The sequence below is a fragment of the Elgaria multicarinata genome, chromosome 19 (assembly GCF_023053635.1).
Source record: "Elgaria multicarinata webbii isolate HBS135686 ecotype San Diego chromosome 19, rElgMul1.1.pri, whole genome shotgun sequence".
Lineage (NCBI taxonomy): Eukaryota > Metazoa > Chordata > Lepidosauria > Squamata > Anguidae > Elgaria > Elgaria multicarinata.
This window is the reverse complement of record NC_086189.1, coordinates 16447605-16471292: the sequence shown is the minus strand read 5'-3', so window position 1 is coordinate 16471292 and position 23688 is coordinate 16447605. Positions and strand designations below refer to the sequence as shown.

At 49.8% G+C, this 23688-nt stretch overlaps 2 protein-coding genes across 8 annotated transcripts in view; one reads left to right on the top strand and one right to left on the bottom strand.

Moving 5' to 3' along the window:
• RAPGEF1 (Rap guanine nucleotide exchange factor 1) overlaps window positions 1–23688 on the top strand; it is a 290356-nt gene that overhangs the window by 96137 nt on the left and 170531 nt on the right. For 5 of the 6 annotated variants that reach the window (XM_063144707.1, XM_063144706.1, XM_063144704.1 and 2 more), the window contains 7 exons: window positions 1522–1606; window positions 2989–3083; window positions 4974–5052; window positions 5794–5895; window positions 6337–6434; window positions 7256–7384; window positions 8154–10463. In XM_063144707.1, the coding sequence (XP_063000777.1) occupies window positions 1522–1606; window positions 2989–3083; window positions 4974–5052; window positions 5794–5895; window positions 6337–6434; window positions 7256–7384; window positions 8154–8304 (739 nt within the window). In that variant the 3' untranslated portion in view covers window positions 8305–10463. Of the gene's footprint in view, window positions 1–1521; window positions 1607–2988; window positions 3084–4973; window positions 5053–5793; window positions 5896–6336; window positions 6435–7255; window positions 7385–8153; window positions 10464–23688 lie in introns of those variants that run through there. The other variant, XR_010026312.1, reaches the window with a different exon arrangement.
• Window positions 15348–23428, bottom strand: PRRT1B (proline rich transmembrane protein 1B). Of its 2 annotated transcripts, none has more exons than XM_063144679.1 (5): window positions 23203–23428; window positions 22334–22506; window positions 20436–20875; window positions 18719–18859; window positions 15348–16844 (listed from the first exon to the last, which is right to left on the bottom strand). In XM_063144679.1, the coding sequence occupies exons 3-5, from the start codon at window positions 20808–20810 to the stop codon at window positions 16698–16700; spliced, it is 663 nt and encodes a 220-aa protein (XP_063000749.1). In that variant the 5' UTR covers window positions 20811–20875; window positions 22334–22506; window positions 23203–23428; the 3' UTR covers window positions 15348–16697. The 2 variants fall into 2 exon arrangements, with proteins under 2 accessions (XP_063000749.1, XP_063000748.1); XM_063144678.1 differs by having other exon boundaries at window positions 23296–23428.

Here is a 23688-nt window from a genome sequence, read left to right as displayed (position 1 = left end):
TGGGAGGGAGGAGGAGGGGGAAAAGGAAAGCAAATTCAGGTGCTACAATCTTAGTTGGAAAGTTCAGCAGTGACAGTTGGTAGCAGGAGGGAGGGGGCTCTCAGCTGGAGCTGGACCCAGGCACGGTGGAGAGGTGCCTGGCTGCTGCTTCCTCCCTCACTGGTGGCCTCTGCAGAGACAGTTGGCAGCAGGAGGGAGGGGGCTCTCAGCTGGAGCTGGACCCAGGCACGGTGGAGAGGTGCCTGGCTGCTGCTTCCTCCCTCACTGGTGGCCTCTGCAGAGACAGTTGGTAGCAGGAGAGAGGGGCTCTCAGCTGGAGCTGGAACCAGGCACGATGGAGAGGTGCCTGGCTGCTGCTTCCTCCCCAACTGGTGGCCTCTGCAGAGATAGTTGGTAGCAGGAGAGAGGGGCTCTCAGCTGGAGCTGGACCCAGGCACGATGGAGAGGTGCCTGGCTGCTGCTTCCTCCCCAACTGGTGGCCTCTGCAGAGACAGTTGGTAGCAGGAGGGAGGGGGCTCTCAGCTGGAGCTGGACCCAGGCATGATGGAGAGGTGCCTGGCTGCTGCTTCCTCCCTCACATGTTGAGCGCAGTGAGCAGGTAGGTTCATATTGGGAGAGGCGTTCCATCAGGTATTGCGGTCCCAAGCCACGTAGGGCTTTATAGGTTAAAACCAGCACCTTGAATTGGGCTCGGAAACATATAGGCATGTTACTTGTATGTTACTATACAAGACATTTTAAAAATTCAGAACGACAAGTACAATACCGTAGATAAACAATGAAAACAACTCCACCCAAACAAACAAACTGAGAGGCATCCGGCAATTAAACAGTACTGAGGGCAGAAGCAATAGATTCTATCAAAACGCCTGCACGAATTATAATGCCTTGAGCTGGCCCTGAAAAAACGGTGAAGTCCGTGGCATCCGTGCTTCCCGAGACCAGCGGTGTGCAGAAGGTTGACTGGTTATAAATTACGTTGCCGAAATAAAAGACAGTTTGGGGCCGCTAGGAGTGGATTTTTGTGTGGAAGGAAGGAATGGGAGTTGCACACAGTTCTGGTACCCAAATCAAATTCTTGGGCTCGGAGTTGTTTACTTCTAAGCCAGCCTTCCTCAACCTGGGGCGCTCCAGATGTGTTGGACTGCATCTCCCAGAATGCCCCAGCCGGCTGGGGCATTCTGGGAGTTGTAGTCCAACACATCTGGAGCGGCTGTAACCTCTAAGCGGATTTCTTTTACACCGGTTGAAGGATCTCAGGGTTGAAGTTAGAAGACAAAGTAGCCTGTCCGCTGCTCCCGTAGGGAAGCGCACGTCTGCTCAAACCTGTCTCTGCAACCAAAGGGGCTAGAAACTTGAGGTTTAAAAAGGAAGAAAACCCAGATATTCAAGACGGTGAATTTCAGGCTCAGAATCTGATTTGCTGCTTTTTCTGCACTCAGGTTGGGGCGAGTTGGGGAATACAGGCTGCTCTGGGTAAAGACGCATCACCCTTTCTCCCCCCTCTCTTCTCGTTTCCAGGCCCGGCACCCTCCATGACTTCCACAGCCATGAGATAGCTGAGCAGCTGACCCTCCTGGACGCAGAGCTGTTCTATAAGATTGAGGTGTTGAATTTCATTTCGTTTTTAAAATCGTATATTATGCCTTTGATCTCTGGGTAGTGTTCACCACATCGAAAACAGGCAACAAACCCAACATGAAAACCGTACAATTGCACACTAAAAAGCAAATTAAGCAGGAATGACTCTTCAGACAGCAAACCAAACAACAATCAAATCCATTTAAAAGTGACTTATTTATTTATTTATTTATTTATTTATTACATTTCTATACCGCCCAATAGCCGGAGCTCTCCGGGCAGTTCACAAAAATTAAAAACATTCAAAGTCTAAAACAACAATATAAAACCGTAATATAAAATACAATATAAAAGCTCAACCAGATAAAAACAGCAGCAATGCAAAATTACAAATTTAAAACACCGAGTTAAAATTTATTTATAGACTGTTAAAATGCTGGGAGAATAAAAAGGTCTTCACCTGGCGTCTAAAAGCATATAATGTAGGTGCCAAGCGAACCTCTTTGGGGAGCTCATTCCACAGCCGGGGTGCCACAGCAGAGAAGGTCCTCCTCCTGGTAGCCACCTGCCTCACTTCCTTTGGCAGGGGCTCATGGAGAAGGATGACCTTGGGGTCCGGGCAGGCACATATGGGAGGAGGCGTTCCTTCAAATAACCTGGCCCCAAGCCGTTTAGGGCTTTAAATGTTAGTACCAGCACTTTGAATTGGGCCCGGGCCTGGACTGGCAGCCAATGAAGCTGGAAAAGGACTGGCGTGATGTGGTCTCGTCGGCCAGTCCCTGTTAGTTACATTTAATTTAATTATGTGTGTTATGTTACATTTAATTTAATTATACACTAAAATAATCATTTCATTTATTTACCGGCAAATGGCCAAAGCTCTCGGGTTAGTTCACAAACATTACAATCCAAAATACCAGACGATGAAAACAGAATATGCCAACTTTAACATGCGGAATTTAAAAACAACTTTAAAGTAGGCGTCAAATGCCTGGGAGGAGAGGAAAGTCTTAACCTGGCATCGAAAAGATTCCCGTCAGGAGGACATGAATGGGGAGAGCCTTCCACAGTTGAGGGGCCACCACTGAGAAGCCCCTCTCCTTTGTCGCTGTTTTCCGAACCTCTCTCAAAGGAGATACTGGGAAGGTACCCGGGCAAAGAGGGAGGTTTTAAGTTGGTGCCGAAAAGAAAGCAAAGATGGTTCTAATCGAATCTTTTGTGGAAGGGCATGCCGGAGTTGACCCGCCACCGTAGAGATGTTTTAGGTTGATGTTTTGTCCACATTTTAACCTGGGAGAATTCTAACGTTTAACGGGGCTTTTCCTGCACTGTTGCACGACTGCGCGGGAGCGGCCAGCGATGCAGTCAACACCTGTGCGTCTTTCTCTCGCTCCCTTCCCTCCTCAGATCCCTGAAGTCTTACTTTGGGCCAAAGAGCAGAACGAAGAAAAAAGCCCCAATTTGACGCAGTTCACCGAGCACTTTAATAACATGTCCTACTGGTAAGAGGGAAGCGCGGCTCTTACTTCTGCTCCCGCGGGGGGTTCGGGATGCGCTGTTTGCGCAGCTCCGGAGCAATGTATTTTGTTGCTGGGAGGGAAGGCTGTTGGTTGGCACGGGGTGTGTGTGTGTGTGTGTGCATTTGGATGATTCACGGGCAGGGCTACGGCGAGAGCGTAGCAGGGATTCTCAGCTTGCGGCCAGACGCAGGCTTCAGAGCGGTGTTTGCTGGAGGCTGGTGGTTCCCATGCCAGTGGGGCGGCGATTCCGTTCCGGGTTTCAGTCGGAAACCAGCCAGAACTCTAAAGGAGCGATCCCGGATCGCTCCTTTAGAGTTCTGGTTGCTTTCCGACTGAAACCCGGAGTGGAATCTTCACCCCACCGACATCGGAGCCACCAGCCTCTCCTGCTTGTGTGTTGTACAGGTTTGCACACCAGAAGAAATGTCCATTGTGCTCCAAGCTGCACCCCCCACGACATCTAATACAAGGGGTGCAGAACCTCCCCCACCCCCACCCCTGTTTCCCCCAAATGCTTGGGATGGTTTACCCGCTATTGTGCAGTCGAAAGGCCTCTCCAAACGCCCCGCCACGAAGTGCTTTAAGCTAAAATGTGCAATTATTGTCAGCGTTTCAGCCCCGGTCCCTTTACCCCTTGGGTCGCGGCCTCCGAGCGTTTCCCTGAAATGGTTTGCGCTGAAAGAGATTCAGCGCTTAGGTACCCTAGAGCAAGGGGCCCTAGAGGCTTTTCTGGTGGCACCTGCCGTCACCGCTACTTTGGGCCCTGATAAAGGCACAAACTTGCGGTGGGATTGCTGCAAATTGTGCATGACTTCGGAGAGGTTCAGTAGACAGAAAAGCAACAGGAATTTACACCAGAAGCACTCAGATAAACAGCTGTAACTATCTTTGATCCCTGGGTGATAAATGCATAATCACGAGTCCTTTCCTTGGAATACACCTTTTTTTAAAAAAAACTCTACGCAATCAGCTGGACCTCAAGGGAGGTCAGCTGAGGTTGGAGTATCCCTCTCATCCTCTAACACAGTGGTTCCCAAAGTGGGCGGTGGGATTGCATAGGGGGGCATTAAGAGGCAAAGGGGCGGCAGGGGGGCGCTTGAGGTGGTCTTTTCCGTGAAGCGCCTCTCCAGAAGGTCTTGAAACCCAGGAACATTTTTATGGGAGAAGGTAGTTTGATCCTAAGCCACATAGGGGAAGGAAGAATCCGCACATGTATTAATACCGTTTAAGAAGAGTCCTTTTAATGGTGAATTGAAATGTTTCAAAAGCACCAAAACACTAATGAAGAGACATACCCTGCTTGGTGTGCCCTGCCATGCTGGCTGCAAAACAGAGGCGTTTGCTCTCTTTTCCCTCCCTCCCTTGGCAAGCTTGCTGTGGGTGCTTCGGATTTTGAATAAATATTCAATTAATTGTTACTGGTTTGAATGTTATTGTTATTCTCTTCCTTAGTGGGTCGTTGAAAACCGCTATTCTGAATAATGATTTTTATAGTGTAGGGTGGGGGGGGGCGCTGGGCATGAGCTTGTGGAACGAAGGGGGCGGTGACCTGAAAAAGTTTGGGAACCACTGCTCTAACAGAAGGAGAGCTGCTAATTTTACTAAAAGCAGCTTAGTTCCTACTAAGGTTCACAGGTTTCATTTGCAATTCTTTCAAATTTGGAGAGACGAAAACGTTTGGGTGTTGTTGTTGTTTTGTCGGGGTGGGGAGGAACCAAAACTGGGTGGGTGGCAACATTGCCGGCTTCTCAGCACCACCGGCCGCTGGTAATCCCCGCTCCACAGATATTGCTGGCTTGGAACCCCGCTTGAACGCTTAATCCTGAACGCCGCTGCGTTCCTTTGCCGTCTCTCCTGCTCCCAAACTCACAGGGTCCGCTCGATCATTATGCAACAGGAGAAAGCGCAAGACCGGGAGAGGTTGCTTCTTAAGTTTATAAAGATCATGAAGGTAAGTGCTGGAAACCTGCGTTGTTGCAGCGAGGGATGGCGTCAGAAGGCAGGATGGTGCCAGGGCCCCTGAGGCCCTGAACTTCAGGGATGTCCCTGGGCCTAAGGCTGAGGCCTAGCAGAGAGAGCCACCTGGGACTACATGTGGCCAGGCCTCGAAGCCCTCCCTTTCCAGGTACAGCAAGGAACAGAAGTTGGTAACCAGAGCTAGCTCCAGGTTTTTGAGAGCAAGGCTCCCTCAGGGAATCTACCTCCTCACCGCCCTGCTGCTCTTTCTCCTCGTCCCCCTCCTCGTTCTCATCATGGCTCCCACTTGCTTGCACGGCAGGCAGAGAGCCAGGGAGCAAGGAGGCTGCAGCATCTGCTGCTCCTAGTTCTCACCACCTCTGTTGTCTCAGCGAGAGGGAGAGGCCGGCAGACAAGCAGGTTGCCATGGTGAAGAGGAGGAGCTAGTCCAGGAAGCTGTTGTCAGCGGGGGCCCTGCCGGGGTGTGGGCCCTCAGCAGCTGCCCAGCCAGGCCAACCCATGACGCCGACCCTGTTTGTAACAGCAGCCCCTACGGTGGGCCAGTTGTGTCAGCCCCCTGGATTGGCCATGCCCAGGAACTTGGCCTCGCTCTGGGTTCAAGAGCACATCTTCCATGTCCGCCCACCGCTCGGGTCTCTGCCACGCCTCGAACCGCTGAATGCCTTCTCAGTGCCCCCCCCCCCCCCAAATCGCCGCCTTCTTCCCGTCTCCGCAGCACTTACGGAAGCTCAACAACTTCAACTCCTACTTGGCCATTCTCTCCGCGCTGGATTCGGCACCGATCCGTCGGCTGGAGTGGCAGAAACAAACCTCGGAGGTGGGTGTTTTTGTTATTGTTAATTTATTTATCTTATTACCCTGCAGAGGGGTTGGCCTCGGCACCTGCCCCATCGCGCCGACCCTGCTTTACCTCTCAAAGAAGGCCAGACTAATTGCTCGCCTGGTTTTAAAGCCCCAACGTCTTCCCAAATTGCTTTTTACCCCATCTCTCGGAGGCCTGGTAGGGGAAGTTCACAATCTTGGGTTGGTTGGGTGGGAAGTCATTCCACATGTTTGGGTCTGCTGCTCTGTCCACAACCGTAAAAACTATTCCGTTGAAAATGAAACTCTTGGGGGCGGGAGGTGGCAAAAAAGCGGAATACAGACAAGGCCACACTTTACTCTTTTAGACTTGGGGGTTCCTCCAAACCTGCTAGATTCGGTGAGCAGTTCCCTTTTCCTAATCATTAGTGCTCTGTCCCGTTTTGTGTCCTGGCAGGGCCTGGCGGAGTACTGCACCCTGATTGATAGCTCTTCCTCCTTCCGTGCTTATCGAGCTGCCCTTTCAGAGGTGGAGCCGCCTTGCATACCTTACTTGTGAGTAGCTCCCCCCTCAACTCACTGGGGTTTCACTGATCTCCCCCTGCTCGACGTTGGCAGTTCAGAACTATAGCTCTCTGACAAATGTATATTCCACCCTCTGCTTGAAGAGGGAGAGAAGGTCATTGAAGAAAGTTTTTTCTTCAGTTGCTTTTACCATTACGATGTTGCTTCAAATGTTCAACCAAAGTCCTATAACTTCAGCCTGTTAGAATCAAGTCTCGGAAGAGACACATAGATATACAAAAAGGGTAAAGAGAAGCGTCTTCTTGTCTGGATAGGTGAATTCCTGGTTCACACTAAGAAGTTATTTTAAAAGATTCCCAGGAATGGAACAGAGACCAATCAATAGATGTCAGTGGAAAAATCAAATCTGGGATTGCCCCCCTCCATAAAAAAAATAATACTCCGAATAGAGAAACGAAACCCAAAACAGGCTCATGAGGACTGAGGGTACTCAGTGGCATGGGATGCTGACGGACTGTCGGATGTCTACGCTGCCGCATTTTGTTGCAGGCCTGAATTGTAGGACTTGCATATTCCTGACCATCTTCGTTTCACTCTTCTGAACCCGTTCCAATGTGTCTAAATATGGACATGGTACTCCCACTAATGTGGAGAGAAGCAGAATTATTACTTCTCCTGACTTGGGAGCTATTTTTCTGTTTGTGCAGCCAAAAACTGCATTAGCCTTTTTTACAGTCACTTCACGCTGCTGGCTCGTATTCAGCCTTTACTCAACAGCCTTCCTAGCTGGTTCCCATTTCAAGCCATAATTTGAGATCCTTCTCTTTCTTTTCGTGTCTTCTCCTCTCCAGGGGCCTGATATTACAAGACCTGACCTTTGTCCACCTGGGGAATCCAGACTACATTGACGGCAAAGTCAACTTCTCCAAGCGTTGGCAACAGTTCAACATCCTGGACAGCATGAGGTGCTTCCAACAGGTGTAAGTGGAGCCAGCTACTTGTGCCAAACAGCAAACACGCCTCCCACTGAGGACTAGAGGCATGCCACGTGGGACTATAGCAAACAGGAAGTCCAGTTAATCGTACCAGCGTTTGCAGCGGGGAGGTCTCTTGGTTTCATTGTCATTTTAATCACTTGGAACCTTGTCGTATAGCCGTATTTAGTTACTGTATATGTAAGCCGTCTTAGGCAGGTACGTATCTTGAAAGGCAGGCTGGCTGGGAAATGCTGGGAGTTGTAGGACTTCTTTCTGTCTAAGCATCCATGAGGATTGTGCGTCTTTAATAAATTAAACGACACAGAACCATACATGGGCAGCATACTGGCCCTGCCTGCTCAAGAGCTAGAGGGGCGAGGCGGCCTTCTCTGGCATCGTCTGCCTCATCCCCAAACTTAGGCTGTGCTCCTGGGAGTAAGCCCCGTTACGTCTTGAGTAGGCACAGGATTGTACTGTTAGAGAGGGGGGAGGGAAGCCAAGCCATTTTTATTGTGTCCTAAACGATCAGAGGTGTGACCTCTTTTCCCCCAGCAAGGCCCCCTCCTCCTCCTCCTCCTCCTCCTCCTCCTCCTCCTCCTCCTTCTTCTTCTTCTTCCACAGAGCCTTGCATTGCACAGCCAGTGAATCAAATTATCCCACTAGAATGCTGGTGTTCCTACAGTCTCCGCTGCTTGGTTCACAGTAACATGGCACACCCTGTTCTAATTTGCACTCTGTGTGCGTGTGTCTGTCTCTCTCTTTCTCGTTGCAGGCATTACGACATCAAACGGAATGATGACATCATCTCGTTCTTCAACGATTTCAGTGACCATCTGGCTGAGGAGGCCTTGTGGGAACTCTCGCTCAAAATCAAACCTCGAAACATAACGAGGCGAAAGACAGACAGGGAGGAGAAAACCTAGAGGCGGGGAGGGTACCCGGAGGTTGTGGGCGTAAAGGGTTGCTGGGTGCTTGCACGGACGGCAGCCACACAAGACTTGGACCTGTGTCTGGCCAATTCTCCTCTCCCCTCCTGGGCCAACCCCAGGTGTTGGGTTGTCTCAGCGATGAGGCTGTGACCGTTGGGCGTTGCTGCCTTCCCATCAGGCTGCGGGAGAGAGCTGCCAAGGCCTTCTGCTCTCCTGCTGCTCTGTGCCATAGATCAGCGTTTTGGTCCTGAATAAGAGAGAGCACTGGAGAATGGTGGATCAGTGCCAGCGTGTTCCCACTTTGCCAAATCTGAAGTTTTACTTGTGCTCTGGGAGAGAGCGAGAGAGACCCTTGCTTCTGTTTCCGTGCGCTACAAGAGGAGGAGAGAAAAGTGAAGTGGCCGTACCTTGCGCTGAACCACATCCAGCTTGTGTGTAGCCCACCCAACCACGCAGGATGGAAAAGCGTTGGTCGTCAGGGATGTTTCCCCGTTACATCCCCAAAGAGGACCATCTCATTATTTTTCCACCCAAGAACACGAGGGAAATGGGGGTGATGTTACATTCTCCCCTGAAGAGTTTGTGTTTACAGGGATATATAACCGAATGCCCCCATCACCAAGATGGAAAAGAGAGGCAGCTCCCTTCCTGGCAATGTGCTCGTCCCCAAATCCACGTAGATCTTCAACTCAACTGGGAATCTCTCTTCCTCTTTGACTCGGGAAACTGGGATCGCCGAGATCCTGTGGCATCCATCCCCTTGTCCCCGCTGCGGGGGCCAAGGGGGGGGCGTATAATTTAGTGATGGTACTAGCTGTAACACAGTAAATATGTAGAAAACGAGGCCGTCTGTACATAGGACTCTCTAGGCGCCATTGGTCTCTTTTTGTTTTGATGCATGTCTGAATTGCCAATGGATTTTTAAGAGGAAACTTTAAAAGTGCAAAGCAATGTGTATAGGAAAAACAAACCTCTACTGTGTGAAAACGGCATCCAAGGTGTCAGGATGAAGGAGGCTTGAATGGTGTCAGCAGCTGAAGTCAAGTTAGGGCATGAGGCACAGGATCGAAACGCCCCCTCTAATTAGCATGGGGCCCCACAATGGACTGGAACGTTCTTCTGTGTAAAAGACCGTCTCCCACGTTACGGCACTCCAAATCGGCCACACGAGGCCGGCTGCTTCACCTTGCATCAGAAAACGCCCACCTGTCCCAAGTGGATTCCTTCTGAAGGGGAAATGCTGGGGATTTGTAGCAGGGATGGAAGACGGGAATCGCTACATGGGTTCCATCTTCGTCTCCTACACACTCCGGGAAGTGCTATCGAAACCCCTTTTGGGGACATCGCTGTTGGATAGATTTGCTGCTGCATCTTGTACTGGAAAGTCTTCCTTCAAAATAAATAAATGCCTTTTTAGTATGGTCAGTTTAGCATCAGCATGCTGTAATGCTGGCGTACACTCAAAGTGGTGGCCTGGGGGATTGGAGGTGGGATGTAGGAGTCTTACGTTCAGGCTGAGTAGCAGACGTTTCTGCTCCAGAGTTCCTCCCCTGAACCCGTGACAACAGCATTCAACATTGCTGAGTGACATGCTCAGACTGCTTGCATCGATTACAAATGGGATTGGGATAATCGTAGCTCGGTGAGGAAAACTCTGCAAGGGCCTGCTTTGTACTCGCTTTCTTGCCTGATCCTTTCCCCCGCCGCCTATCCTCCATGTGTCGCTCTCGCCAACACCTTGCATTTCTTGACAAGTCATAGTTCCTTTTAGTTCCGCCGCCTTCACTCGATCTCCTCTCCACTTGAGTGCGGGCTCCCAAAGATAAGACCTCATTTTCCTGCACTCTCAGATTACATGCGGACTCCCAGAGCTGTCAACGGACAGCCCAAAGTCCCAGAAACTCTCGCCTCTTTTTCCAGCCAGGAGATGACGTCAGATTGGGGAATCAAAGTCCTCCTGGAGACACCACATGTCCAGAGTTCGCCAACATATCTTTGCGGTGAACGGCTCTTTGGCTGTCATGCACCAGAGCCTGTTCCCTTTTAGTGAAATTCATGCCTGCCTCAAGGAAAGATCCTCCCTATATAATACACCGACACCTTAGTTCTCTCCTGCCCAGTACTGTGGCAACTGGGGCCTCAGGGGAATTAAACACCTCGGTATATCAGCAAAGTTTCCTTGGACTTCAAATAAATAATACATTTTATCTCCCTCATTCGCTTTCAGTTGAATCACCATCTTGTTCCTCCCTACAACCCCTTAAATTCTCACCGGTGTCTGTGCACGCTGTCTCGTAGCTCGTTGCACTCCCAACTGCTTGCTTCTCAGCTGTCTTTCCTGTAGTAGGTCCGCTGCTCCTACACCGCATCGTGGAAGTTGTAGTCCCAACACATTCGAAGAGCAGCAAGGTTGCTTTCGTGCACGATGCTACGCATCTTTAGACCGCAAAAAGTCCTGCCGCGCTCAGCATTCCCAGGCTGGCTAGGGAATGCTGAGAGTTGTAGGACTCCTACACAGCATCGTGGAAGTTGTAGTTCCAACACATTCGAAGAGCAGCAAGGTTGCTTTCGTGCGCGATGCTACGCATCTTTAGACAGCAAAAAGTCCTGCCGCTCTCAGCATTCCCAGGCTGGCTAGGGAATGCTGAGAGTTGTAGGACTTCTTACTATCTAAAGATACATAGGATTGTGCCCTTCACTGCTCGATCACCCACCTGTTGGCTTGACCTATCCCTTCCCAGCAGTCTGTAGTCCTGGCTGATGTATCCCATGTGACTTGTGGTGTGGTCCAGGTATTGCGACGAGGTGGTGCTCCCCCAATTATCATCTGCACTGCAGGTTGTCAGGTCTCGGGGCTCCCTAACCTCAGGCCCTCAGGATCTGGCCCTCTAGAATTCCCCCATGTGGCCACAAACCCTTTCCCCCAACGGCTGGGTGGTTTTCCCGCTTCTGTGCAGTTTCTTCCCCATTCTAAACGGCTGGAACACCACTCCTTAGGCAGGAAGGACATTTTGCTAAAACAGGCTGGTATTTGTTTGGGGAGGTGAGGTGTTCCCCTCCCCTTTCTCCTGCCCCTCCCAAGCTCTGCTCCGAAGTAGAATTCAGCCCTCGGGATCAGAGAGGCTTTGCAGTCCCGCCGTAGCGCAAGAGTGGGCTGTCGCTGAGCCTTGCATTTCATCTGTATTGAGAGGCATTCCAGCTCTAGCCTTGGTTTGAAACCTCCACGTCCACACCAATGGTGAACTGCAGTTGAGGCTCTGGGAGGATTCTCTTACACTCGCCTGCACCGTCCTGTGAGCGAACCAGGAGACTGAGCCAGCTGTGCTACATAAGGGTAGAATTCTGCCAGAGCCACTTTGTGCTTCATTATGGGGGACAACGGGGGTGAAAGTGCCCTTTGCCTGGGTCAGGCTCATGAATCAGTGGGTGCAGCCAGTGTTGCCGGTCTGATGATGATGATGATAATAATATATTTCTTACTCGGTTAAAAAGCAGGGAATCAAGCATAAAATACATAAAATACTGTTTAAAAACATGGCATACACTGTTTAAAAACATCCTAAAAGCATCCTAGAAACATACTAAAATATCCTAAAATTCCACTGGATAGGCCTGCCGGAAGAGATCAGTCTTTATAGCTTTCTTGAATGCTAGCAGACTGTTAAGCTGACGAGTCTCCTCCGGCAGGCCGTTCCACAGTCTGGGAGCAGCAGAAGAGACGGTCCTCTGGGTAACAGTTGTTAATCTAGTTTTTGCTAGCTGAAGTGGATTCTTCCCAGAGGACCTGAGTGTGCGGGGCGGATTGTACAGGAGAAGGCGATCCCGCAGGTAGCCTGGACCCAAACCATGTAGGGCTTTAAAGGTGATAACCAACACTTTATACTTTGCCCGGAAACTAACTGGCAGCCAGTGAAGAGATTTTTAGGACTGGTGTGATGTGATTGCCCCTAGATATTCCAGTTTATCCTTCACTCCGTTAAAAAGCAGCCTTTTTTAAAAAAAGAAAGAAAAAAAGTTGCCGACCAGGGCACTAAAACAACAAAAATGCACTAGAGCATTTGTTTCCCCACTGGCCATGCTGGCTGGGAGTGATGGGAGTTGTAGTCCATCATTGCTGGAGGGCACCAGGATGGGGGATGCTGTGCTGGAGAATCGCGGGCCTGTAAGAAATTGTGTTTGCCGTGAAAATCCACAGCTTCTGCATCTGACGAACTGTCGAGCGCCGGTTTGTTTTGAACTCGTAGCAACTATTTCTTGCAGGGGTGGGGATTGGAGTTGGTCACCCAGAGGTGACCAAGGGTGTGTGAAGTTAAGTTTTTGGATATCGACCGCTGAAAACCCGGGTCGAGTTTAAGACCTTTTTAAAGCTTTCCTGAAACACCTTGACCTGCCAACCATCCTCCTCCATCCTGACACTGTATATTTATGGCTGTCCCCACTTGCAAAACCGGCAAGGGAGGGGGGGGGTCAAAACCTGTTACTTTTTTATATTCAAGGGAAAGAAACCCACAGTGAAAATAAATGCGGTTAAAGAACCTCACCTCTAACCATCCTCGTGTTTCCGGTACATGCATTGGTCGCCAAGATTAAAGTGACAATCGAATCCCATTCTTCCTACTGGTGTGGTCTCCTGTTTATCTACAGTGCAGGACCTCGGACCCAGGGTCCCAATCCAGGCTGCCTGTGCTCCCATTTCGGCTCTCCTGTGTTTCCCTCCTTCCCTGAACCACCGATTGTGTGTTGGTTTTCCGGCTTCTGTGCCTTATTCCAGAAGGTTGAAATGGCCTTCTTCAGGCTTAGAGTTTGCAGGCAGCAAGAGCTTTAAAGCTGCAATAGGCTGGAAGTTTTTGTGTTTGGGGGACCACAGCTTTTGTCTTAGGCTCCGCCCATCACTGGGATGCGGCCCTCGGAAATGGAATCCGGCCCTCGGGCTGAAAAAGGTTCTGCACCCCTGATCTCGACAGCCTTTCTCTGGTTTCTCTTAATTGCCTGGCCCGTTTCGGATACGAGTCCAAGAAGAGGGAGTGTGGCTCTCAAATCAAAACTCCGAGGCCAGAGGGTGGGGTGGCAGGCCAACCGCCGGCCCCACCAAAGAGCAGCGGTCTCTGATCCAAGCTTCTGACTTTCTCGGGAGTCTTTTGCTTTCCCTTGCACGTTAGGTGGATTTCTGGGCTCGGAGCGGCTCGCCTTTGGCGATAAAAGTGCGCCTTTTACATCCGCGAGTTCTTTTCTGGCTCGAATTTTAGTCCTAGTCTGAGAACTCCTCTTCTCCCCTCCACTTCCTCCGCTGCCGCAGAGGAAGGAACGGGGAATTCTTGACCCTGCCTCCCTCTTCCCTTCATCCCTCTTGTGCCCTGGGAAAATGGCACTTCCCAACGCACTTGGGACGCACCTCTGGCCGTGGTTTACGTGCCCCGGAGAGGAGACCTGTCCCCCGACCCGGCAAGTGCTGGACCAGCCACCAACAGTGAAAAGAAAGAGCATAAAGTAGCTACCGGAACAGGACCCGGCACCTGCGACCACCAGGTGCGGGACGAGAGCAGTTGCGAGTATATTGAGACACATACACACCCAATTCTCCCATTTTCCTTATAATTTCCAGTCCCGATCCAAGCCTGGGAAAACCACTATCGTTTTAACCGGGCTGAGGATTAACAGTCTATTTTTGTTCTCGCACTTACGGCTGTTAAAAGGGCAATGATTTTACGAACCGTGCCCCAGTGTTTTAGGCTGCGGGTTTTCCAGCCCTACCTAGAGTTGCAGGGGATTGAGCTGTGGTCGTGAGGAGAGAATTCACAAAGGGGGAAAAGTTCCCTGTTAGGAACACAAAACTGCCCAGACACTTCTGCCCAGGTCCGAAAGCATTTCCCTTTTTTTAGGGAAAACCTGCCCCCTGCTGACCTAACTTTGAAGTGCATCCAAATTAGTTCTATGGATTTAGCAGCATTCTGGGGATCTGGGATCTTCTGGGGACCTTGGCAGGAACAATGCTTTTTGTTGTTGCTATGAGCTAAACACACACACTGTGCGCGTTTGTCTATGGCCAAAAACATATTGACTTCCATATAATGAATTGATTACTATAAGTACTAGAAATAATTCTATATTGGTTTCCTGCCCATGCTTAAAACGTGGATTTCAGCCTGTAACCAGCCGTTAGTTTTGCGGAAGATGCCATTTCAGGAAGGAAAATAGAACTGCCAACTTTTCCGTTGGCTCCTGTAGCTCTGCCTTTAACAGCCAGCAGTTTGATATACAGATGTTAGGCAATTGTGTTTTCCCCTTGCGGTGGAAGTATTCATTGTCCAACAGCCGCTGTAGAATTTGCCAGTTTAAACAATGACAAATAGCAGTAATTGTTTTATATAACTGTCCTTTTCTGTCTGATACTCACAGAGCTGCTTTTTTGCTTTTGTTTTTCTCTTGCTCTGTACTTATTTTTCACTTGGTGTGTAAATATTGAAACTGGCCACTTTTGGCTAGCTTGCCTCCCAGCTAAATGAGTGTCTCTGTGCAAGAGAACAATATACCTGCCTCAACTTCTAACTATTTTCTCTCGTGGCAAATTCATGAAGAGGAGAATAGATTTTTCTTTCCTAGATGCATTCTGGAGCGCATGCTCAGCCAGTAGACGTATCCATGCCATGAGGACTAGTAGCAAGGATTCTTTTTATAATAAAAGTTGGAAGTTTTCCAGATTTCAACTCTCACGCGGTTTTAAATATTTTCTCTCGCAGCAAATGCATCATGAAGAGGAGAAAACATTTTCTTTCTGGATGCGTTTTGGAACACATGCTCAGCCTGTCGACGTATTGGTGCTAAGTAGATCTCTAAGTAGATCTCTAAGATTTTGTGAGAAAATAAAATGACAGAGGAGCTGGGCTAAGGCCACCTTACCGTCTATTCCTGAAGAGGGCGCTGAAGCCTGCATGAGCACAGAGAGGTCCAGGAGGAAGCACCCCTGGCTGGACCGTTGTGCCTGATCCAAAATCTCCAGGCTTAAGTGGTGAAGTCCATGATGTGTTCCCCCATCTTTTTCATTTATTTACCAAAAGGAGTCTTGGAGCGGCTTACATATCATCAGTAAAACAAGACCGCCCCTGCCTAGGGGCTTACAATTGAAAAAGACACGACACACAAGGAAAAGGAATCAGGAGGGAAGAGGAAAAGAAAACTTAACACCTTCACAATGGGCAGCCATTGAAAAGCATCTTCAAGTGTCCCCTGACCCCCCCCCCCAGGACCCATTTGTTCACCCTGTTTTTTATTGCATTTGGACTGTGGGATCATGACTTTTTAGTCCATAATCTACACGAGTGAATTACACTTGCCATATAAAAGAGAGTATTTACATCACAGGGTCTGGTCACAATCGTTCATGCCGTTTGTGAAAAATGGGAGCTAATTTAAATTTCCCCACATTGATTTGTTGTTGTTTTAAAAGATGAACATGAACACAATGCTGGTTAGTGTCATCAGCTTTACAAGTGAAGATTTTTTTTACTTATTATTATATTATTTATTATGTTTATATCCTGCCTTTTTTTTTTCCTTTTGCAAGGATACCAAGACTCTCCTCACAATTTTATCTTCACAACAGCCCTGCGAGGTAGGTTAGGTTGAGAGTCAGTGGCTGGCCCGAAGTCACCCAGTGAGCTTCCATGGCGAAGTGGGGACTAGAACCTGGATCTCTTGAATCCCAGTCCAACGCTCTAACCACTACACCACACTGGCCGGCTGTTTGTGAACCATTAAGCAGAGGGAAGCAACTGCCTCAGGCGGCAGGTGCTGGAGGGCAGCAGTGGCACACACACACACCCCAGATTTCCTCCTGGGACACCCTTGTCTTGCAGGATAGAACTGCCTGCTGTCCTAGGATATGGTAGAGGAAGGCCAGCCCATTGCCAGGGTTAAAGAAAGATTCAGCTATGAGTCCTGTTGGCTTCTGTGTGTGGAAAGGAGGGCGACCCCATTTTGTCTTTTGCCACAGGCAGCAGAATATCTTGGGCCGGCCCTGGGAACGCACATTCCAGATCTAGATTTGGGCCAGGCACTGTTGGAGGACTTAGATGCTTCCATCCCCCTGCGGTCAAGCCTGGCAGGTGATGACTTCTGCGTCCAATTTCCCAGCATCTTTCCTCCTCCTCGACAGGCACCTTCTTCCGCTGATTCAGTTAATTTGGCCGAACGGCCGATTGGGGAAGCATAAAAGGCCAGTTCCGGGATAGTTGGCCGGCCTGTGGGCGAACCGAGAAGGGGAAGACGGGGCAGGATCTGGGTGGCCTTGAATCGCCAGGCTTCTGCATAGACGCACCGCCTCCTCTCTTTTCTGTGCCCCCATGTATGTGTGGGTTCAGGAGAAGTGATGCAGGACCTGCCATTCCCGATCACTCGTAGAGCGTCATCACGACGTAGATCACCCAGCTGCTGGAAACGAAGAAGCCAAAGAACAGGCTGACCGCGACTAGCAGACGAGCTTTCCGGGAGGCTGCCTTGGCACGGACAAGGTCTCCTTGGCTGACGGCAGTTCGCGCCTACGGTGGGAGAGAAAGCATCAACGGAGGGGAAAGAGGGCAGCCCGCTTGTAGGGGTTCAGTGCAGCGCCCACGGTAGTTGGTCAACAGGCGAGAGCAAATCTAACTCTACGTGGGCAAGTTCCAACCGTCATTCTGTCAGCGCCAATGACGAGGCTCTGAGCGATGCGCCAAAAGCAGGATCCCACAAAAAAAATGTATTTGCGCAAGCATGGTTGCGCATTCCACCTGCGCAAACGCGTTGCGCTTTCCTCTTGTGAAGAGCCCTGATGCTGGATCAGCCCAAGGGTCCATCTGTCCCAGGATTCTGTGACTGCTCACAGGAGACCCACGGGAGACTCACAGGAGACCCACAAACAGGACAGGGGTGCAACAGCCATTTGCACAACCGCTTGCGTAACGGAAAGATTCAGCAGTGCTCCGCTGGCGCTGTCTGAGTTTGCGGGATGACGGGGTTGTTTAATGCCCCAGCTCCTTGCATCGATGGAAACCTTTTAATCTTTTTATGGGAGCAACGCTACGCATGTTTAGATAAAAAGAAAAGGTTTGCAACTCCCAGCATGCCCCAGCCAGGAAGCTGAGCAGTTGCCCAGTCTTGGTAAACCTGGGTCTGGTAGGGAGGAGGAAGGCATTAAGATAGAACAGCCAATGACAGTTTTGGGAGACAGGAGGGGTGAAGGGTAGGAAAAACGCAGGGTGGTACATTAACTTAGCTTTATGAATGACTGGTGTGGAGCAGCAAGGAGCAAGCTTTTTAAAGACTGCTGCCATGTCTCCCCTTCATCCTCTTCGCAAGCTCTTTCATCTATTCCTTGTGGAACTGTGTTTCTGGACCAATAACCTGCCTGGTCGCTCTTCTCTGGACACACTCCAATTTCATAGAATCATAGAATAGTAGAGTTGGAAGGGGCCTATAAGGCCATCGAGTCCAACCCCCTACTCAATGCAGGACTCCACCCTAAAGCATCCCTGACAGATGGCTGTCCAGTTGCCTCTTGAATGCCTCTAGTGTGGGAGAGCCCACAACCTCCCTAGGTCACTGGTTCCATTGTCGTACTGCTCTAACAGTCAGGAAGTTTTTCCTCATGTCCAGTCGGAATCTGGCTTCCTGTCACTTGAGCCCGTTATTCTGTGTCCTGCACTCTGGGAGGATCGAGAAGGGATCCTGGCCCTCCTCTGCGGGACAACCTTTTAAGAATTTGAAGAGGGCTCTCATGTTTCCCCTCAATCTTATCTTCTCTAGGCTAAATATGCCCAGTTCTTTCAGCCTCTCCTCATAGGGCTTAGTTTCCAGACCCCTGATCATCCTGGTCAGTGTCCTTCTTAAAATCTCCCCCTCCCCCCCGCACACGCAAAGTGCACATAGTTCTTCCAGTGCAGCCTCACTAACACAGAACAGAGTGGAACTTTTACATCCCATGACCCAGATGCACTACTTGTATTAATGCAGCCCAAGATTGCATTCGCTTTTTTAACAGCCACGTCACGCTTCCGGCTCATGTTCAACTTGTAATTCACTAAGGGTGCAACCCTATGCATGTTTAGGGCTTTTCCCCCGTCTAAACATGTAGACGATTGTACCTTCAAACACCTTGATTGTTTTCCCTGCTAGGCTCACTTTTCGCCATGCTGCTCTTGTGCCCTTGATTTTCTAGTAGCCAAATGAAGGTCCATTTGGGTCCATTTTTTGCTCCCATTGGCTTACTTGACAAAGGTTTGGAGTTACAGGTTATCCACCCATGCAGCGGATCTCCCAGGTTTCAGTACAAGGACTTGCTCTGCACTACCTGGAAATTCTGGGAATAGGACTTGGGATCTTTTGCATGCAAAGAAGAAGGGCTGAGCTGCAGTGCTTCCGCTCCCGCAGGGCCTACCTCATCGGAGTAAACAAATGCCATCACTCCAGTCAACAAGCAGCAGAAGATCATCACCAGCACGGATTCCACCATGTAATCTTTGGGCGGGCGCTCCTGCTCAACCTCTATGGGGATCTCGCTGAAGAGGGAGCTGTTGTACTGCAAGAGAAAAGCCACATTTTCTGCCGTTAGCCTGGGCTGTGGACCTCGGCAATTTGAAGACAGACAGATAACGAGACCTGAACACCTCTTCGCTATCAAACTCCTGTGATTGTAAAATGGGCACTTGGGGCGGGGGTGGGGGAAGGATTGCTTTCCCCCTTTTTCCAGGGGGCCATTCCTCATCCCAGTTATCATGGGGCAATTCCGGCTGGCCTTTGGGGTTGATGTCCGGGCCCCTACATTTGGGGGTGGGGTGAGGGTTGTCCAAAATCTAACACCCCAGATCAGCAGGTAACACAGCCCTTGACCAACTACTTCTGCTTGGAGGCTTCAGAACTGCTTGGGGTGGCCAGGTAACCTACTTTGCAGAGGACAGTCCTCTGTTTCAAGGGCTGCTCAGGCCTCAAGGTACAGAAGCATCAGAAGGGATTGCTAAAGCGCCTTGAAGTTGCCCATCTGCAGCACCTGGGTAGCAGATTGAGCAAGGACCCTGGTGAGAGCCCATTTAAATTATAGTAACGGTTTCTCCATTGGCATCTATGCATACAAATTAGCGCATGTACCTTTTGTGCTATTATTATTATTATTATTATTATTATTATTATTTATATAGCACCATCAATGTACATGGTGCTGTACAGAGTAAAACAGTAAATAGCAAGACCCTGCCGCATAGGCTTACATTCTAATAAAATCATAGTAAAGCAATAAGGAGGGGAAGAGAATGCAAACAGGCACTGGGTAGGGTAAACAGGCACAGGATAGGGTAAACTAACAGTATAGAGTCCAAACAACATCAGGTATTAAAAGCTTTAGGAAAAAGAAAAGTTTTTAGCTGAACTTTAAAAGCTGCGATTGAACTTGTGGATCTCAGATGTTCTGGAAGAGCGTTCCAGGCGTAAGGGGCAGCAGAAGAAAATGGACAAAGCCGAGCAAGGGAAGTAGAGACCCTTGGGCAGGTGAGAAACATGGCATCAGAGGAGCGAAGAGCACAAGTGGGGCAATAGTGTGAGAGGAGAGAGGAGAGATAGGAAGGAGCTAGACCGTGAAAAGCTTTGAAGGTCAACAGAAGAAGTTTATATTGGATTCTGAAGTGAATTGGAAGCCAATGAAGAGATTTCAGAAGTGGAGTAACATGATCAGAGCGGCGAGCCAAGAAGATGATCTTAGCGGCAGAGTGGTGAACCGAGACCAACGGACTGATGTGAGAAGAAGGAAGGCCAGTGAGAAGAAGGTTGCAGTAGTCCAACCGAGAAATAACCAGTGCATGAACAAGCGTCTTGGCAGAAGAGACAGACAGAAATGATCGAATCCTGGCAATATTATACAGGAAAAAACGACAGGATTTAGCTACTGCCCTCTTTATTACGCTGTGGCCACCCCTAAGCCTCAAGCTTTTCAAGGGGTGACCCCACGAGGCACCACACACACACACACACACACACATACACATATCCCACCCCATTGGCTTTCTGTACCGGAAGCCATCACTCAAGCATCCAAGAGAAGGCATATGTGGAGGTACTTAGGGTTGGAAGTCACTCGGAAGTGCGCTCAAAATGAGACGACGTACAATGGTGAAAGGGTACGATTCGGGAAGCGCATCCGCCGTCCGATTCAGGGCCTGTTGCAGAGGGGCCGGCTGGAAAAAAATGGCTCCTTGCCCAGGCATGTTGGTCGGGAACGACGGATACAGCAGGTGGACGGTCTTTGGGTCTGGGGGAGAATACGGCGGAGGGTCTTCTGTAAAGCCAGGATTGGCGATCCCAGTAACAGGTACGGGTGGCACGTACAACCTCGGTTCTGGGGTGGATTCGGTTTGAGCCTCTGAATCCGTGACTCCGGGAGGCGTGGTGCGCTCTGTCGAAGAGCGGAGCTCCACCTCTCTCTCCTCTCCTCTCCTGTGGTCTGGAGGAGATGCTCCCGTCGGCTCTGCTTCTCTGTCCATGTTGGCCTCTCCGGGGGTGATGCTCAAGTCCTGACTCCTAGCTTGGTAGACCAAGAGCTGCTTTTCTGTAAGGAAACAAGAGCCAAAGGGATTGCGTATTGGAAGCAACCTCGGCTTCCTTTGCCCACAAGCCATTTTTTACCGTTATGAAATGATCACCGGGAGGAATATCTAGACATTAACAAGAAGCAAATCTAACGTTCCGGCGATTGCGTGGAGAGGTTTGTAGCCGCGTGTTGATGTTGGGCCTGCTTGACCCTCTTTCACCCCAAGGCCTGAATTCAATTTTGGGGAAGCTCTCGGGGGCCGCTTTCCTGTGGTGGGTGGGGCCAAACGGGCAGGGCCAAAAAGACCAGCCTGCTTTAGTCCCAAATTCTTCCTGTCTGTAACCAAGCCTTAGGGGAGGCATTTCAACTTCTTAGCTTGGGATGAAACTGCACAAAAGCTGTGGAACCACCAAAGGATCAGTGGTCAAGGGAAAAGGGGACGCGTGGCCTCTTGCAGAACCCCACGTGAGCCAGCTTTTGCCCCCAGGTGTGAGGTTTCTCCACTCCTGATCTATGTACTGGGGAGCCCCATCTTGGACGAGGCTTTAGAAAGTAAATATTTGCCAACGTGCATTCCCAGTTGCGCGAGTGCACACTTTGTAGAACAGTAGCAGTTGTGATCATCCGCCCAACGTCTTCAATCGGTATTATTTACCCAGGGCTCAAAGGGCCCCCATAACCACCGACAGAAGATTGACATGCAAGAAAACGACATTCAAATTACAACGCCGCGAAGAGCTTAACGGCAGAATAAATGTGTGAGTCTTTATGGTGCCACAAGACAAGACCCTTTGTTTTGCTGCAAAAGGGAATTGAGATGCAGGAATTCAATCTCAGGCCGCAAAATCCAGCTTTATCTCGTGGACATTGATGCTTTATCGGTAACGCACGGGCCGGACGAGATAAGAGTTCGCTGGAATGTCAAACGTATTTTGAAACATTACGGTTGTATTGGCAGGAAAGCGCAAGCTGCGTTATGTGTTCAGGGGAGCAGTGTTGGTTTTGGCGATGAACACTGAAGCGTGAGCAGAAGACACGTCCAAACATGCAGGCAAGAATTTGAGGCCAAAAGATCTGATGAAGGCAAGGATGTCGAAACTCTTTCAACGTGGGAACAGGATTCAGTTTTAAGGGTTTGCATTGCCCCGGTGTGTGTGTGTGTGTGTGTGTGTGTGTGTGTGTAAGGCAAAGTCAAAAGGGGAGGGCAAAATTCCAAAAAGTCTGCATGTTTTAACTTGAGGATTTTCCCACACCTTTACCGAGGGGTCTGCTCATGAATTCTTCACAGGGTTAAGTTCTCGTTACATGCTTTTTTCCAGGTTTCGTCCCCGTCCCCTGGCCTTTCTATAGGTTCCATCACACAACCACTAGGTGGCACTGTGGTATAGCAGAATTGCGCAATTCCATTTCTATGGCGTTATAAAGGCCAGTCAGAAAAAAATACCGCATTTTCCAGATAAGAAGAAAAAAACTCACCCGTGAGAGGCCCCGGAGGAGGAGGAGGAGGAGGAGGTTTTGGAAAGGACCCGCAAACTACTGCGGGTGAGCAATCCCGAGCACACAGTCAAAGGCCTCGTGCAGGACGGCTCTAAAGCTCTTATGGCCAGTAATGAAACCTTAGGAGAGGCGTGGTGGCCTGGGAAAGAAAGCTAGGAAATGCAAAATGATTTGCGAGAAGGTCAACAACAACACAGCAGCAGCAACAGCAAAGAAGACGAAAGCAAAGGTAGACAAAAAGGACTCAACGAAAGAAAAAGGTTCCAATACATTTCTGGCCACGCGCAAGTCCTTTTTCCATGGAAAGTTAATACCCTGCAACAAGTGTAATTTGCTCTTCAGATGCCAAGTTGCATAGTTCTGGGTTATTCCGGCTCTTTTATCATTTCCTGTTCTCTTTATTGTTTTGCATTACATTGCATTTTATTCTTTTAAATATTTGTATTGTAGTTCGTATTTTTAACTGTTCTGTGGCATTTCAGTTTTTCAAACTGTCGTAATCCGCCCACAGAACATTAGTTATTTGGGGCGGATTAGAAATGCAATACTTAAATAGATAAAATAAATTGTTGCATTATACCCAATTTTTCCGAAGAGGAACTTGGAGCCTTTCTCTTTCATTGAATAAAACATCTGTTTGGTCTGCCCACGACGGCCAACCAGAAGCACAAAAGGCACGTTTTCTCTCCCATCATGCCTCCAGTACTGCAAGATGCACTGCTGCGGCACATGGAGGTTCCATTTACTTCTCAAGGCTCGTAACTATAACGTGGACATGCGCCACCAGTAAGCCACGGAACCGTGATGGATATTCTGTGGCAAACACGGGTGCAAGCGCATATGTTTACCTGTCTATGGAGAAGTGTCCAATAATAACCCACCCATCCCATGCAAACTGTTCCTGACTCTGCATTCCGGGCAAAAAGTTGCGCTCCTGTTACCTGACTCCTCCGCGTCTGCTTCTCCCCTTCAGGGACTTTGGCTCCAAAGCTAGATGGGCGAGCCCTCCTCCGTCCGGCTGTCCATCTCAACACTGCTGCTTGCCCAAACTGGTGGGGTGTGTGTGTGACTCGACTCCTGTGCAGGTCCCCGGGGAGTGACTCGGCCCAGCCGCCTGGGATTCGGTTTCCTGGCCTTTATTAATAATTGACCAGCTTGTTTGCAGAAAGTTGCGTGCCGCCAGCCAGTTGAAGCAGCCATGGAGGGCCAGGCCAGGCCTGGCTGTACCAGTGTCTCCCTTGCCCTGCTGGGGGTGGGGGGTGGGGCGGGATTTGGGCTGGGGCGAAGGCCAGCTACATTCTCATGGGACCTTGCTGTGCTTCCCCTGGGAAAGA